Below are 15,348 nucleotides of genomic sequence, written 5' to 3'. Positions count from 1 at the left end.
GATACCAAGAAATTATTGTTTGTTTGATTAGGTGTGGTGATAGCTCAGTGGTTTTGTAAGAAAATGGCCAAAAGTTTGGAGTAGGACGCTCTGGGAATCAATCTCTCCACCAAAACAACTACTGAATTGGCAAGAACTATCTGCATTAATTATTTTAAACCGTTATGTCAAAAAGCCATGTTTTCTTTCCTAATTCAATCTTGTGGGGCCAGACCTATTGTTTAGGGAGGAAACCTTTGATTAGATTATTTCCATGGTGACTGACCCACTCAGTTGTGGGTGTGACCTTTTGGTTAGATGGAGATGTGACCCCATCATTCAGGTGGATCTTGATTAATTTGCTAGACTCCTTCAAAAGGCGAAACATTCTGGAGAAACTCAGATGCAGACACAGACCCAGATGCTTGGAAATGCAGAAGCCCCAGGAGACACTAGGAGCTGAAAGAGCCAACAGAAGCTGGAAAGACAACGCCTAGACACAACTATTTGGAGATGCAGAGACCAGGAGACACTGCCATGTGCCGTCCCACGAGATGCTAAGCAAGCCAGAACCCAGACTTGTGTCATGGAGGAGCCAAACAAAGGCTCAAAGACGCTTAGAGAGGAAACCACTGGAATCGCAAGCTGGAAATAACGGAAATGCAAACTAAAACCACAATGAAATACCACTTCATACCCACTATATGTCTATTATTTAAAAATCAGAAAATAAGTGTTAGTGAGGTTGCAGAGCAAAAGGAACCCTTGTCTCCTGTTGGTCAAAAGGTAAAATGGCGCAGCCTCTGAGAAAAACAGTTTGGCGGTTCCTCAAAAAGGTAAACAGGGAACTATCATATGACCCAGCAATTCCATTCCTAGAAATACACCCCAAAGAACTGAAAGCAAGAACTTGGGCAGATATTTACATACCAACATTCACTGCAGCATTATTCACAAAAGCCAAAGGGTGGAAGCAACCCAAGTGTCCGTCAACAGAGGAATGATTAAATAAAATGGGGTCAATCCACACAATAGAATATTAGCCGGCTGTAAGAGGAAGTGAAGTGTGGGTACATGCTACACATGGATGGACCCTGCAGGTATCATGTGGCATGAAAGAAGCCAGATACAAAGGGACCAATATGCATGATTTCTCTTATGTGAAATACTTAGAATAAGCAAATTCAGATAGAAGGAAGCAATACTGTTTAAACTCTGTGGAGGGAATCAGGGAGTTGGCTAAACGGGTATGATTTTTGTTTGGGATGATGAAAACTATATAGAAAAAGACAGTGGTGAAAGTTATATGGTATTGTCAGTGTAGTGAAGTTCAATCAACTGTCCCCCTAAAATGGTTAAAATTGTGTTTATGTTATGCATATTTTACCATAATCAAAAATAAATTTTTTAAAAGAAAATAACCAAATTTCACAGAGATGCATACCAAAACGTATGGGAGTGAAATGACATGAGGCCTGAGGCTTGCTGAGAAAAGAAGACTGTGGGGAGGATAGGACTGAAGGAGAGAGAAAACAAGAGAAGCAAAATCTTGATAATTCTACAATCTCAGGTACAGGATTGACTGATACCATTTACTCTGCACTCGTGTACATCTGAACATTTCCATGATGAGAGCAGAATTTAAAACATTATGATCCTGCCTCATATTTTGCAAACACATCCCGAATGGAACACCAGCACTTCAGGCCGGCAAGATGCAGCTGTGGAGACCTCACTGAGCTGGTGAAATGCCAAGCAATGCAAATGACAGATGCTTTAAAAGGTCTCATTCCAGAAACATGTCTTTCTGGGTTTTGGAAATCCTAGAAGTGATTTTTCTACCATCACCCTACCTTTGGAGATCTCTAAGTTGGGAATTATTAACGGATCCAGACATCCAGACTTGAAGTAATATTATGAGGTATAAGTAAAATACAGGAAATGGAAAACCTGAGCCGCTATATAAAGGAGCCAAAGGTGGCTTCTGTGCAGTGGCCTGCGTGCTATTTAATTCACAGAGACCATGAGGAAAAAAATACTGGCTCCAAACTCAAATTTATACACATCCAACTATTTTGTTTGTTTTCTTGGCATGGGCAGGCTCTGGGAATCGAACCCGGGCCTGCAGCTTGGCAGGCGAGAATTCTTGCCACTGAGCCACCATCGCACCGCCCACATCCAGCTGGTTTTAAAATAGTTCAAATAAGCAATTTTTAGCCATTTAGAGTTAACCTACTTGGCACACTCTGCAAAACCGCCCTGAACAGTGCGTGCCATTGATAAGATAAACCCAAGCCACTTTGATACCTGGGGGCTCTCTGGCCCAGGGGCTCTCTGTTGGGCTGGCTCTGTAACACCAGGACACGTAAGCCCCCCACCCTTCCTTTCTCCTCTCCCCCAGGAGTTTGGGCCTGTTCCCTTTGCCTGCTCCCCCTCTGGTGGCCCCTTCCCGCCACTGCCTCCTGGAAGGTTTCCTGCTGGGGGGCCCAGCCCACCCACTGCAGATAAAGGATCACCTCCAATAAACAGTTTGTGTGTTACTGCTGCCTAGCGGTCAGATGATTTTCTCGCATCAGTTCCAAAAGCCTGGCATGCAAACTCATTGCATAAGCAAGCCTCGGGCACCTTATCTATAAAATGAGAGAATTACACTGGCCACTTTCAGGATATCCGGCTCTAATATTTTGGACCTGAGGCCCAGACACTCATGGGGAGAAGGAAGGACAGTGATGCAAAGATCGGGAGACGGGTGGGTGGGGCCTTTCTTGAAGCCTGGGATTTGTCCATCAGACCTGATCAGCGAGGCCAGCAAACACCCTGCCCCCGGCAGCCTGCCTGGCTCACCATCCCGAAGAAGCCAGGTCTGTCCTCAGGCACGTGCAGCTCTGGGTACACAGTCTCCAAGAACCACTTGAAGTCTTTACACTGGAGCTTTGCTCGGAGCTGCTTCCTCTCAGTCACATCCCCAAAGGGTTCCTGAGAAGACAACAAAACGCTGAGCCCTGCAGGTCACAGTGCAACCCGACAAAGCCTCTGCTGAGTCGCTGTACACTCACTCGACGAGCTTTTATTGAGCATCTGGTGTGTACAAGGCCTGTGCAGGACACAGAGGATAAAAGTTTCAGCAGTCGAGGCGAGGAGATCATCACCCAGTTACGTCCTCAGGTGCTCCAGGCCACAGAAGGCGGGGCCAGAGGGCTGGGTGGGCACCCCTTACCTGCCTGCAGTCCACAACCACATGACCGCAGGGTCCCCTCGACACCCAACCAGCGAAACGTAGTATACACATGTGCACACAACATTCTGGGTGACATTACACTCAGTCCTCAATATTTGCGGAGTCCTCATTTTTTAAATTTTTCTCCTGGCTAAAATGTATTTGCAGCCCCCAAAATCAATACTCATGGCACTTTAGTGCCTGCCATGCACATTCCCAGTTGTAGTCAAGCAAGGCAGCACTCTATAAACAAGAGTCCTTTTCACAGTATGTTTAGTGCCGCATTTTCCACATTTTTGTGCTTTTTGACGGTGATTTTTCTGTTTAAAATAGCCCCCAAGTGTAGTGTGGCAGTACTGTCTGGTGTCCCTAAATGTAAGAAGGCTCAATGTGCCTTATGAGGAAAATACATGTTAGATAAGCTTCGCCCAGGCTTGAGCTATAGCACCATTGGTCGTGAGTTCCAGGTTAATGAACCAATGAAATATTAAAGAAGGCATCTTCAAACAGAAACACACATAAAACAAGGTTTTGTATGGATTGGTTGATGAAAATGTGTGACTGGAGGCTCACAGAAACCTAACCCTTTGTTTTCCCCAGCGGCAGTGGCCCAGTGTTCTCTAATTCCGTGTCTGCAGCTCTTTATGGAACACAAACCCCGCGAATAACAAGAATCAGCTGAAACGGCCAACTCTGCAAACACAGGTAAACATTCAAGACATAATCACGAACGAGAAACTTTAAGTGCCCAACGGACATAAGTATGAATGTTTAATTATCATGGTAAGAACAACTGGCTTCAGGAACAAATAATTGTGGAAGTTAAGTTCTATGGACAAAACCAATGGCAAAGAGTTTTGAGCTGATCAAATAAAGCAAATGTCTGTTATGGCCGATGCACACCCACACATCGGTGCTGAGTGCGGAGGTTATTTTTGCCCCTGCACTAAGATGATAAACTACTAAAATCTGACAAGCTAAATATGTAAAAAAAAAAAAAAAAAAAAAGGTAATAAAAATAAACGTCTGAATGAAATAGCTAATTTCTGCTAATTTCCTGGAAATTCTTTCTACAATGAGGGTGACTGCACCCTCAGCCTCCACCAAATAGCCACTGGGCCTCCAGCTGAGAGATAGACTGGGTGCCCCCCAGCCTACTCTTCTCGGGGAGCCTCTGGAGCAGGAAACTGTGGGTTCCAGACAGAGAGACAGGGAAGAACAGCTGTCTCCAACCTGCAGCTGTAGGGAAGACAGAGGCACAGGTACCTGGAGACCCAGAGGCAGAGAGGGGCAGAGAGGGGCAGAGGGGCTGGTCAGATTGAGTCCAAGAGGCTCGGCAGTGGGGGAGCAAGGGGTTCTGGAGTGCAAGAGCCCCTGGGTAAGCTCTACTTGCAGCAGCTGCCAGGTCTGAAGCAAGTAAGTTCCTTCAGCCTCCCTCTTGCTAGGCCTGGGTTTTCTCACTGAAATGCTGTTTTGACTCAGTTCTGAGGTCCCACCTTCAGTTCCCCTTCCTAAGCAGCTAAGTCCACACCCCAAGCACCCCCCTCTCTGCACCCCTCACACTCAGGGACCACTGAGCACCTTCCCAAATCACCCCGAGGCCAGGTACAGAGCAATTAGGGACAGCCCCTGAGCCCCAAATGCACCACTCCTCGGGGAGCCCAGGAAACCCAGCCAAGCCCCCCGTCGCCGCCATCCGTCAGCCCCCATCCTGAGAACATGGAGGTGTCATATATAAAAATCTTCCCCACCCTCACCCCATGCATTAATTCCTTTGGCTGGTTCTAATTTGTATCCTTTTTGCTATAATAAAACTGCAATCAGAAGTACGGCGCTTGCCTGGGGTCTGTGAGTTGTTGTAGCAAATTAGGGAATGCAGGGCGGTTTGGGGAGACCCCTGAACTTGCAGCTGGTGTCTGAAGTGGGAACTGATCCTCCGCCCTTTGCATTTGGCAAATGCACTGAGTTGGAGTTGACAATCTTGCCCCTTTAGTGCACCTAAACCTCGAGTGTGACTAGCTCCAGTACCAGCTTTTGCCATGAGTACCCGATTTATTCCCTCCATCTGGAAGCAAATCCAGCATGCTGAGGAGGCCAGATTAGCTGCTATGGCTCAGTCGAGGCCAGCTGGGGTGTGTGAAGGTGACCGTCTGGCGGGGAGAGGGCGGAGAGGGGGGACTCACCAGGCGAGCGTGGGGGCTGCGATGGTAGTAGAGCTCCTTATAGTCGTCCATCCACACTTCGGCCGCTCGGACGCTGTTGGCCAGAGCCTTGCTGCGGGAGTAGGGAGCTTGCCTGGGGAACACGTGGCCCACGTGAGAGCATGGGTGCGTCTCCAGGGTCCCACCACACTGCCAGATCTGTGCACGGGGCAGAGGGGAGGCCCGGATGAGCGACGGCGCACGAGCTGCCGACCGTGGGTGTGCAGTGGGGAGGCTGGCCATGTCGAGATCACAGTGACCACCACACTTCACGGGCAGGAGGCCACTTAGCCAGCACACGCACAACCCAGGATGCATCCAAAACTGAGCAAGCACCTCCAGAGGCATGGAAGCCATTGGAACCAATCCCCGAAGCCCATGCACTAAAATGCATGCACGTTACTCCTGGGCGAGCACAGGGCACCTCACTCAGGACCCACCAGCCCATCAGTGAAACACGGGCTCGATTACCTGGTCTCCTAGCCACAGAAGATAGGAAAGCAGCAAGTAAGAAGAAAGGTTTGGAAGGGGGAAAGGAAGAGATCCCAGAGGGAGGCAGAGCAGCCTGACACCTAGGGAAGAGGCAGAAAGACCATTAAAAGCACACCCAAAAGCTCATCGGGCCATTTCGGGCTGGGCGAATGCCCGTGAATATTGCATTGTCCCAAGGACAACTGCAATTGCAACCAAGTATAGCATCTGGTACTTATAATGGAGAGTTTGAGTCCTTGGGAGAGAGCCAAACTCTTGTTTATTAATTCCTTTTATGAGGACAAGAAACCGCATAAAATATTATTGAAAATTTTCATTTACTGTTGAAAAATACGAACATTCACAGAAGGCTTTGATACTTAAAATGCTAAGATCTGCTTAACAGGAAAATCTACTGAAATTATAGGGGTTTCTCAAGGTCGCTGGCAGGGGGAGGGGTGCCACCCTTGGGTCACATACATCAGAATCAGCAGGCAGGCTTGTTTAAAATGCAGATTCCTGGGTCCCACCCTAAATCTGTTGAATCTTTCTGGAAACTGTACCTATAAATCTACTTTTTAAACAAGTTTCCCCATGCTTCTTAGATGGGTCAAAGTTTGAAAGCCACCGTGCTAAATAAAGAAGCTGCAATATAAGTACTTAATCAAGTAAAAGGCTCCAGCAGCCAAGCTCAGGAGGCAGGGGCCTGAGTTTTAGTCCAGTCTGTGCTGCTAACTCAGGGTGTGACCTTGAACAAATCACCACCCCTGTCTGGCCTCAGTTTCTCCCTTCTGAAGAAAGAGAGAAAAGAATCTGGGAACTTTCAAGGCCCTTTACAGTCCCAGATCTATTAAGCGTACATTTTTTAAAAAGTTGAAACAAGAAGGGAAACACGTTTATAGGATGCGCCTGTCATCGCTGTCTTTCCATATCATGGACCCACCACCACCATGGAAGAAAAAGTCCACCAGGCTTTCCATCGCAAACCCCATCATGCCCAAAGACAGAGGGAGAGACGACAGGTTAAGAGTGAGTCCAAAGAGAGGATGGGAATACTTACCCTAAAGGAGAATTCGAGGTTTTCTCCTCCCCAAACTTCCATTCCTGTATCATAAGACCCCAGATATTCAAAATATTTCTTACTCACAGCAAACAGCCCACCGGCCATTGTGGGAGACCTAGAAAAGCGGGATGCCCACATTTCAGTGTAAGTGGCAGGAAAGCATCACAGGTAGTTGAATGAAGTTCCTGCCACGGTGCTTTGGTTCATTCATCCATCTCGAAACATGTCCTAGTGCCCGATCTGTGCCAGGGGCTACGCTGGGCCTGGAGTCATAGAAGGACGCCACGGCCCCTGGTCCCTGCTCTGAGGAAGCTCACACACATCCCCCAGGCAAGTACAGACGCGGAGTGTGATGCATGGCAAGTACAGAATGTGGTGTGTGATGCATGCTTTCTCTAGGGTTGACCAGAACCCTGCAGGTGCATAGACGAGGCAGGGGGCAGGGAGGGCTACGATTCCTGGAGGAGGAGAGGTCTGCATGGCCAAGGGGAGTTAGCTTAGCAGAGGAGTGGAAATGGGACTATGGGAAAAGAGACCAGCCTGAGCAAAGGCCTAAGGGTCAGAGAAACCCTGGCACTTTTAGAAGCACGGCGAGACGATGGGAAGGGAGAGACCAGGTTCCCTAAGCGGACGTCTGGGACCCAGCCACAGAGGCTGTGGTCACGTGGGGAAACGAGATTGTACAGGGTGGGCTCTCAGAGACACAGCTCAAAGGCCAGCAGGACCCTAAAGGGTAACTGAAAGTTAAGCTGGCTTCTCCCCCATTTAAGGGGTCTCCACTCCAAAATGCAGACGGCCAGTTTTGGCTTCGTTTTCTCCCTACCAGAGGCATCCAGAAGCCAGAGAGAAATGCAGGGGCCAAGGAATGAGGGAGGGAAATGGGCAAGAAGGTGGCATTAAGAGCTAATGGCTGCAACCCCAGCCAAAACCATTCCTGCCAATCCTAAAAGAACCCCTAGGGTGTTATATAAGATTCTACCAAGTTTCCATGTACTAGGGTAACTTTCCAGAAACCTACACTACAACCTCCAGATGGATCCTTGCACCAGATAAGTCCTGAAATGCAGAGAGGCCAGCCCTTCTAGAACATCAGCTAGTTCCATCCCTCTATCCCATATCATCAACAGCCCCTTCCAACATCAAAAAGCTAGAATACCCCTAAAGAGTGTGAAATAGATCAAAGGTGATGGTGGAGTTATACAGAGAAGTTAGGGTTTAACAAACGAGTATGAGTGCTGAATTATTAAATTGATATTTCTTTTAGTCTCCATAATCTTACAGCACCTAGAAGTGAAAACCTAAAATTGTGGAATTCTAACCCATACCAAACTCTGAAATCTGTTCTACAACTAATCGTTGCAATGTGCTTTGAAACTTATTGCTTTTTTGTATATAGGTTATTTTTTACAAAAAAAAGAAAAAGAAAAAAAGGAAGAGTTGCATTTTATAGGATGTTGGCTTGAAGACTGATTTCAAGATCTTTTTTGGTAATTTAAACATGTAAAGTATGCAGGAAGTGTTTTTGTTAAGGAAAAAGAGTACTTTTTCCTCTAAAGTAAAATAACTGCTTTTTATTGCAGTTGCAGAATGAGAAACAGGAATGCGGAGGACGGAATAGACGGATATAGAAGGTTATAGAAATCTTGTTGGAAGTGAATTTTTGTAGGGTGTGTGGCTAAAGTTGGCTAAGATTCTATAGTTTTATAAGATTTTTAATAGTTTTCTTATCAGATGTATCTCCATGCAAATCAAGAATTTGGTGTTCACTCTAAAAATGACAATGTTTTCTTGGATTATCTGCTTTCTTGTAGTGAGAAGCTGTAAAAGGTTTCAATCATCTGAGTAGTCTGCCTAGAGGACAAAGATTCTGTCTTATCAGACCAAAATATTTATTGATCTGTATACTGACCATCTCCCTCCTGTTTTAGACAATGCTTCCTCACTTAAAAAAAAAACGTCGTTTTAGAATATTAACTCCTCTACTTAACTTTCAAACTTTTATGACACCTTGATTAAATAAAGAACCACATCTCCTCAAAAAAAAAGAACTAATGGCTCCAACTTCTCTAATAAACAAAGAAAAGCCTGATTGTTGGAAATAAATTTAAGTTGCTCAGCTGCTCTTATGGTCTAGACAAGGTATTGACTTTCCCTGCACTCCAAGCCCTGGGCCAGGGGAGAAAAGACAGCCATGCTTCCGGGGAAGGGAAGGGTAGAGAGGAGGCAGCATAGCCCTATGCTCATGCACAAAACCTGGGGCGGGGGCAGGGGGCAGGCCGAGTATGGTCATACCTACTTCATGGACGAGCAAACAGAGGGACACTGGGGAGGGGGACAGGTGGCCACCACCCCCCAGACATGTGGATGTGGAGGGGGGCAATGGAGCTATCTGTGACCTGTGCCTCAGTTTCCAAGTCTGGCTAGTGAGGCGGTGGGCAGGATGCTCTCCGTGAGCTCCTGCAGAAGCCAGAGTGTCGTCCTCTACACCTCCAGCCCCACACCAAGCCTTCTCCCCTCGGCATCTCTGGAATCCGCCACTTTCCTCTGTGTTCTCCTCCCTGTAGCGCAGGCCACCATCATCCGGAATCCAGAGGTCTGCAAAGCCCCCTAACAGTGTCCCTGCCCCCAGACCCGCCCCCCAGGTCCTCGCCACGTGGCATCTGGCTCGCTCTCTAGAGAATGCGACATGCTCAGGTCACATCCCATTTGAACCCCCTCGGCGACCCCCTCCCTCCCAGAGTGACCTGGTCCCACCTCTCCACACCTTCCCCTGGCTCCACTCGGGCCAGGAGGGTCATCTCAAGGCCAGGGTGCCGGTGGAAGCCAAGCATGGTCGCAGCTTCAGACAATACCTCTGGGGCAACACGGAGCAATGACGCTGACGCCCCGTCCCCGTTCTCCTCCCAGTTGGTTCTGAACTTGGAAGGTGTGCTGGTTTGAAAGGATTTATGTACCCTAGAAAAGCCATGTTTTAATCCTCATCAACCTTTTGGGAACAACCTTTTCTTTCAATCCCTGTTCAATCATGTAGGCTGGAAACTTGATTAGGTTCTCTCCAGCGAGATGTGACTCATCCACTTGTGGGGATTAACCTTTGATTAGAGGGAGATGGGACTCCACCCATTCCAGGTGGGTCTGGATTAGTTTATTGGAATCCTTTAAAAGAGAGGCATTTTGGAGAAAACTTGAGAACGGGAGAGCGACAGGGCAGTATCATGAGAATGACGAGAACTAGAGGCCGCACAACCAGAGACTTTGGAGATGAAGAAGGAAAACGCCCCTGGAGGAGCTTCATGGAACAAGAAGCCTGGAGAGGAAGCTAGCAGACGTCACCATGTTCGCCATGTGCCTTTCCAGTTGAGAGAGAAACCCTGAACGTCACCGGCCTTCTTAAACTAAGGTATCTTTCCCTGGATGCCTCTGATTGGATATTTCTATAGACTTGCTTTAATTTGGACAGTTCCATGGCCTCAGAACTGTAACCTAGCAATTTATTAAATTTCCGTTTTCAAAAGCTGTTCCAGGGCAGGCCACATTGGCTGGCTCAGCAGGCAAAGTTCTTGCCTGCCATGCCAGAGACCCAGGTTCAATTCCTGGTGCCTGCCCATGCAACAACAAAATAAATAAAAACCTAAAAAGCTGTTTCATTTCTGATATATTGCATTCCAGCAGCTAGCAAACTAGAACAAAAGTGGACAGGGAAGACAGGCTGTGACACCTGTGCTCAAGGAGACTCAATCTCCTCGGCCCAGATTCACCTGCCAGCCCCTGGCCCACCCCGCCCCAGGCGGGGTCCCCCAGAAGCCGGGCCCTCACCTGATGACATCGATGGGGGACCGCATCCGCTCCCGCTCCCTCTGCGGCACCGTGTGCCAGGTGAACACCAGCCTCCAGTCGAAACCGCCGATCTGAGGCTCCCCGGAGTTGCCCAGGTACTCAAAGGTGTTCCAGTCAATAACATCGATCACGGGACACACCACGGCCGACTCCTCTTCGTGGATCCTGAAGGAACCCGGCACCCCCATCTCACCACATGCAGGGCGGCAGAAGAACAGTGAGAGTGGAAACCCCTCATCCTTCCACTAGGAAGAAGGAGCACCTGTCTAAGACCTGCTTCTCCTCTTTCACGTCAGACCCCCCAGCAGGGACCAGCTGGTGGGGCAGGGCTGGCCTTTGTGCCAAAAATCCTACAGCTCTACTAGTCCCTGCATTTATGTATGCACATTCCGTCCAGACCTGGGCCCCTCCATGAAAGTCAAGACGTAAAAATCAGAGATCTTGTGAAAGAGAAAGCAGATTTTCAATTTCTCAGGATTGCAAGAGGTTTGATAGCAATGAAACATCTCAAAATCAAGAAATAACAATCTCTGCAAGAAGAAGTAAGAACAGAGATGCACCCGGGCCAAAGGGAGCTGCTTTGGAGTTGGAACACAGGCTCTGGTCCTGCCCCTCGATTGCTGGGTGACATCAGGAAAGTCACCTGCCCTCTCAGAGAGGCTGGAATAACTGGCATCTGCTCACAGGGTGAGTGTGAGGATCGGTGAGGGACTGTTTGTCTGTGTGATGGCTGGCAGAGACCCTGGAACTGCTGGGGAAATGTCACAGGTGGCAGAAAACGCTGAGATCTGCTGTTACAGTGCTGAGCCTGTGTCGAGGCCTCAGCGATTCTCTCCATAAACATGGTTACAAGCCTGATACTGTCCCCCACAAGACATGGCCAAGTCCTAACCCCTCGTCCCGTGGGTACAGGCTCATTTGTAAACAAGATCATCGAAGATGCTGTTAAGACGGGGCCCAACTAAACCAGGGACTGGAGTCCTTAGAAAGAGAGGAAATGTGGACACAGGTGGGAAAAGCCACAGGGACACCGTCCTCTGCCGACTGAGGCAGAGACTAAAGTGCTGGAGGCCCAGGAAGGCCGAGGAGGGCCGGCAAACTCCAGAAGCTGGAAGGAGCAAGACAGGATCGTCCCCGGCAGGTTTCAGAGGGAGCCCGCCCCCCCTCCACCCTGCCCCCACCACCTTGACTTCGGAGGTCTACCCTCCAGAGCTGTGAGATAATACACTTCTGTTGTTTGAAGCACCCCTCCATTCCCCAGTCTGGGACTTTGTTTCAGCAGGTGCCCCAGGAAGCTAAGACAAGGGCTGTCTGTTCTAGCACATTCTAGCACGTTCTGCATATGTTAAATCACCAAAGGGTCTCCACAGCCTGACGAGGGGGGAGAGCATCGTCCCGGTTTCCCGGGACCTGTCCGCGGGGCCTCCCAGGACCTGTCTGAGGGGCATCAGCCCCGGCTGCACATGCCCCCGCCGCTGGCGCCCCGTTTCCCCACAGCCTGGCGACCCCGCCCCCGCGGACAGCCCCCTGCTCCCGGGCAGCACCCCCACACGCACCTCTCCAGCAGCGGCTCCAGCCAGCCCTCGTGACACTCGCAGTGGCAGTCCAGGAAGGTGAGCACGTGGCCTCTGGCCACCGAGGCGCCCAGCAGCCGGGCCCGCACCAGGCCTTCCCTCTTGCGGGCGCGGAGCAGGCGCACCTTGGGCAGGCCGGACAGCTCCTGGGCCAGGCGCTCCTTCAGGTGTTCTGCGGGGCGGGGCAGAGACAGGCTGCAGGGCTGCCCCCCGGACCCCCTTCCTGGAAAGAGACCACCGGGCACCGGCTGCCCGGGCCCTGCTACCTGCTGCCCCTCCTCCCCCACCTCTGGGAGCTGGGGTGGGGGGCGCTGTCATCCGGTTGTGGAAAACAAGAGGCTGGGAGGAGGGGAAGGGCTCTGGAAACATCAGTTGCTCTCCATCAAAATGCACGCACACTAAACTGCCCTCCGAGTGGGGGAACTGTATCCCAATAAAGTGGTTATAAAAACATAACATTAAAATAAAAGAAGCCTAAAACAAATATAAAAGAACACAGAAAACCAAGTATAAATAAAGAATATATATAAAATATTAAATATAAAATTTAAAACACACGAACCTCCTAAGCACACTTTTTATAACAGCAATTACATTACTATAAATTTTCTCAGGATCATGAAGGAGAGTTTATTGCTGCATTAAATAACTGCTGCATCAGTGATTTATTTGTAACAGGTCTGAGCCTCACAGTAATTTTACAGGGCAGGTATGACTATTACCCCATTTTGTAAAATGTTCAAGATTGCTTCATAGCTTGTGGAAATGTTTCCCTAAATACCTTTAACGCTGAAAAAAAAAAAACCAACAAACACACATTGGTTGATTTGTTTGCATTCCTAAATATAATTGCAAATAAGCTGATGGCATAAGGGCAGAGACTTCTCAAGCAAAACTAATTAGCTGTTTCTCCATCACCTGCTGGCGGACAGCGCCACCTTTTGGCTATTGTGAACAACGCTGCAAATATCTGAATCCCTCTTTTCAATCCTTTGGGGTATAGACTTAGGAGTGGAATTGCTGCATCATATGGCAATTTTATGTTAAGCTTTTGAGGAACCACCAGACTGCTTCCTACATGCCCACGAGCCAGGGAGGAGGGCAACCTTAATTTTACAGCTGCCCAAACTGTCTCCCCCACTCTGGGAGGGGCTGGCACCCCTTCCCTGAGCTCACGTAGAACTGCAGGAGGGAGGGCAGCAGGAGGTGCGACAGAAAGCCTTAACCCAATGGCAGGGTAGGTGGGGCACCTCGTCTGCTCACGAGGGAGCCAAGCAGGGCTGCCATGGACCCAGCCTGCAGTGCTCAGAGCCACCGAGTTCCCAAAGAGAAAATGAGTGTCCTAACATTTGCTTCTAAATTCATGTATCTGTGAAACGTCTCTTGCACTTGACCGTTTTTAAAGTATTTCATAAAAAGAGGGGTTAACATTTCGTAAGCGTTAACTCCACTCATTGCCCTGGCACCTTCACTGTCTGATCTCGCCGAGTCCTCAAAAACATCCTACAAGGCGGGAGCCATGATACTCTCTGCTTTGCAGGTGTCGCCTGAAGCTGTACTGTGCCGTGGAGCTGGGAAGTGAGCCCAAGCCATGCAACCAGAGCCCCCGCTTCTACACCATCTCCCCACGGCGTCTTCACAGAGGCCCTGGGAGGGCAGCACAAAGGAAAACCTGGGTGAGCCTCTGCTGTGCATCTGTGCTTTTTGAGGTTCTGTCCTACAATTAACCTCACTCTCTGATATCAGTTGGATAAGCCCATTTTACACTGAGTCTTGGAGAAGTGACCTGCCAGAGGCCCCACAGCAGGCTCCTGACTGCAAACCTCAGTGCTCTGTCCTCAGGCCTGGGCCATGGCACTTCTCCACCTGTCCCTGAGATCTTCATCTGGCTGCTCCCTTTTTGGCATTCTAGCTTCCAACTTAAAGGGCACCTCCTCCAAGAAGCCTTCCTGATTTTACATAAATGAGCTAAAGATAGCCCTGTGTGTTGCTTACATCTTCCCAGTAGCCTGGGACCACTAGCCCCAAAAGCCTGCCAGCCTAAAGCAAATTCTTTCTCATCTAATTTCTCTAAAAATAGCCCAAAATAAGCAATTTTTAGCCATTTAGAGTCATCCTGCTTTGCAGATCATTTTTAACCAGTTAGAGCCGACAGCTGGGTGAAACGTTCCCAACACCTGCCACCCATCGATAGATAAAACCCTGCACAGATCCCAAGCTGCCTCTGTCCCTAAGAACCCCCTGACCCAGAGACTTCCTGCAAAAGCTCTCTGCCCCCCAGATTCCCCTCGTCCCCAGGAGCTTCCCTCACTCTGTTCCCCCTTTCAGGAGGCACCTCCTGCAGGGCAGCCACGGGAAGGTTTCCTGCAGAGAGAGACTGTCCCTTCTGAGCTCCCTGTTCAAGTGCCACCCCAGTAAACAGACTGGCTCACAACACTGCCATCTGGTAGTTATTTAGTTTTTACTTAACCAGCCCCCAAAACCTCAAACTCACTCCCCTGACCTCCACCAGCAAGAGTGGGTCCTGGCTCCAAGCTCCACCCGTTTGCTCTCCTGGTCCCATTTTAATTTCATAGCACTCTGAACCTGCTAAAATATAACAATACAATGTTGTGTCCATATAAAGTTATTATGTACCCCAGAAAAGCCATGACCTTTAATCCTCATTCAATATTGCTGGATGAAATCTATTTGATTGTTTTCATGGAGATGTGCCCATTCCAGTTGTGGCTGGTATCTTTTGATAAGATGGTTTCCATGGAGATGTGTTTTCCACCCCACTCAAGGTGGGGTTGCTTAACTGGAGTCCTTTAAGAGGAAATGATTTTGGAAAAAGCTTCAGAATCCCCAGAATCCACGCAGCCAGAGACCTTTGGAGATGCCAAAGGAAAATGCCTCCGGAGAATCCTTATGAAATGAGAAGCCATGAGAGACACCTAGTACTTCGCCATGTGCCTTTCCAGCAAGAATGTCATCAGCCTTCTTGAGCCAAGGTGCTTTTCCCTG

The 15,348-nt window shown here is 49.0% G+C and overlaps 1 protein-coding gene across 1 annotated transcript in view; it reads right to left on the bottom strand.

Moving 5' to 3' along the window:
* GALNT12 (polypeptide N-acetylgalactosaminyltransferase 12) overlaps positions 1 to 15,348 on the bottom strand; it is a 35,184-nt gene that overhangs the window by 7,492 nt on the left and 12,344 nt on the right. The window contains exons 3-7 of the mRNA XM_077140194.1: positions 12,325 to 12,514; positions 10,748 to 10,933; positions 6,929 to 7,046; positions 5,380 to 5,556; positions 2,824 to 2,955 (exon numbers count right to left, since the gene is read on the bottom strand). Coding sequence (XP_076996309.1) covers positions 2,824 to 2,955; positions 5,380 to 5,556; positions 6,929 to 7,046; positions 10,748 to 10,933; positions 12,325 to 12,514 — 803 coding nt within the window. The remainder of the gene's footprint in view (positions 1 to 2,823; positions 2,956 to 5,379; positions 5,557 to 6,928; positions 7,047 to 10,747; positions 10,934 to 12,324; positions 12,515 to 15,348) is intronic.

This window comes from Tamandua tetradactyla, chromosome 2 (genome assembly GCF_023851605.1).
Source record: "Tamandua tetradactyla isolate mTamTet1 chromosome 2, mTamTet1.pri, whole genome shotgun sequence".
NCBI lineage: Eukaryota > Metazoa > Chordata > Mammalia > Pilosa > Myrmecophagidae > Tamandua > Tamandua tetradactyla.
Note: the sequence above shows the minus strand (reverse complement) of the source record. Positions and strands in the feature narration are given on the sequence as shown.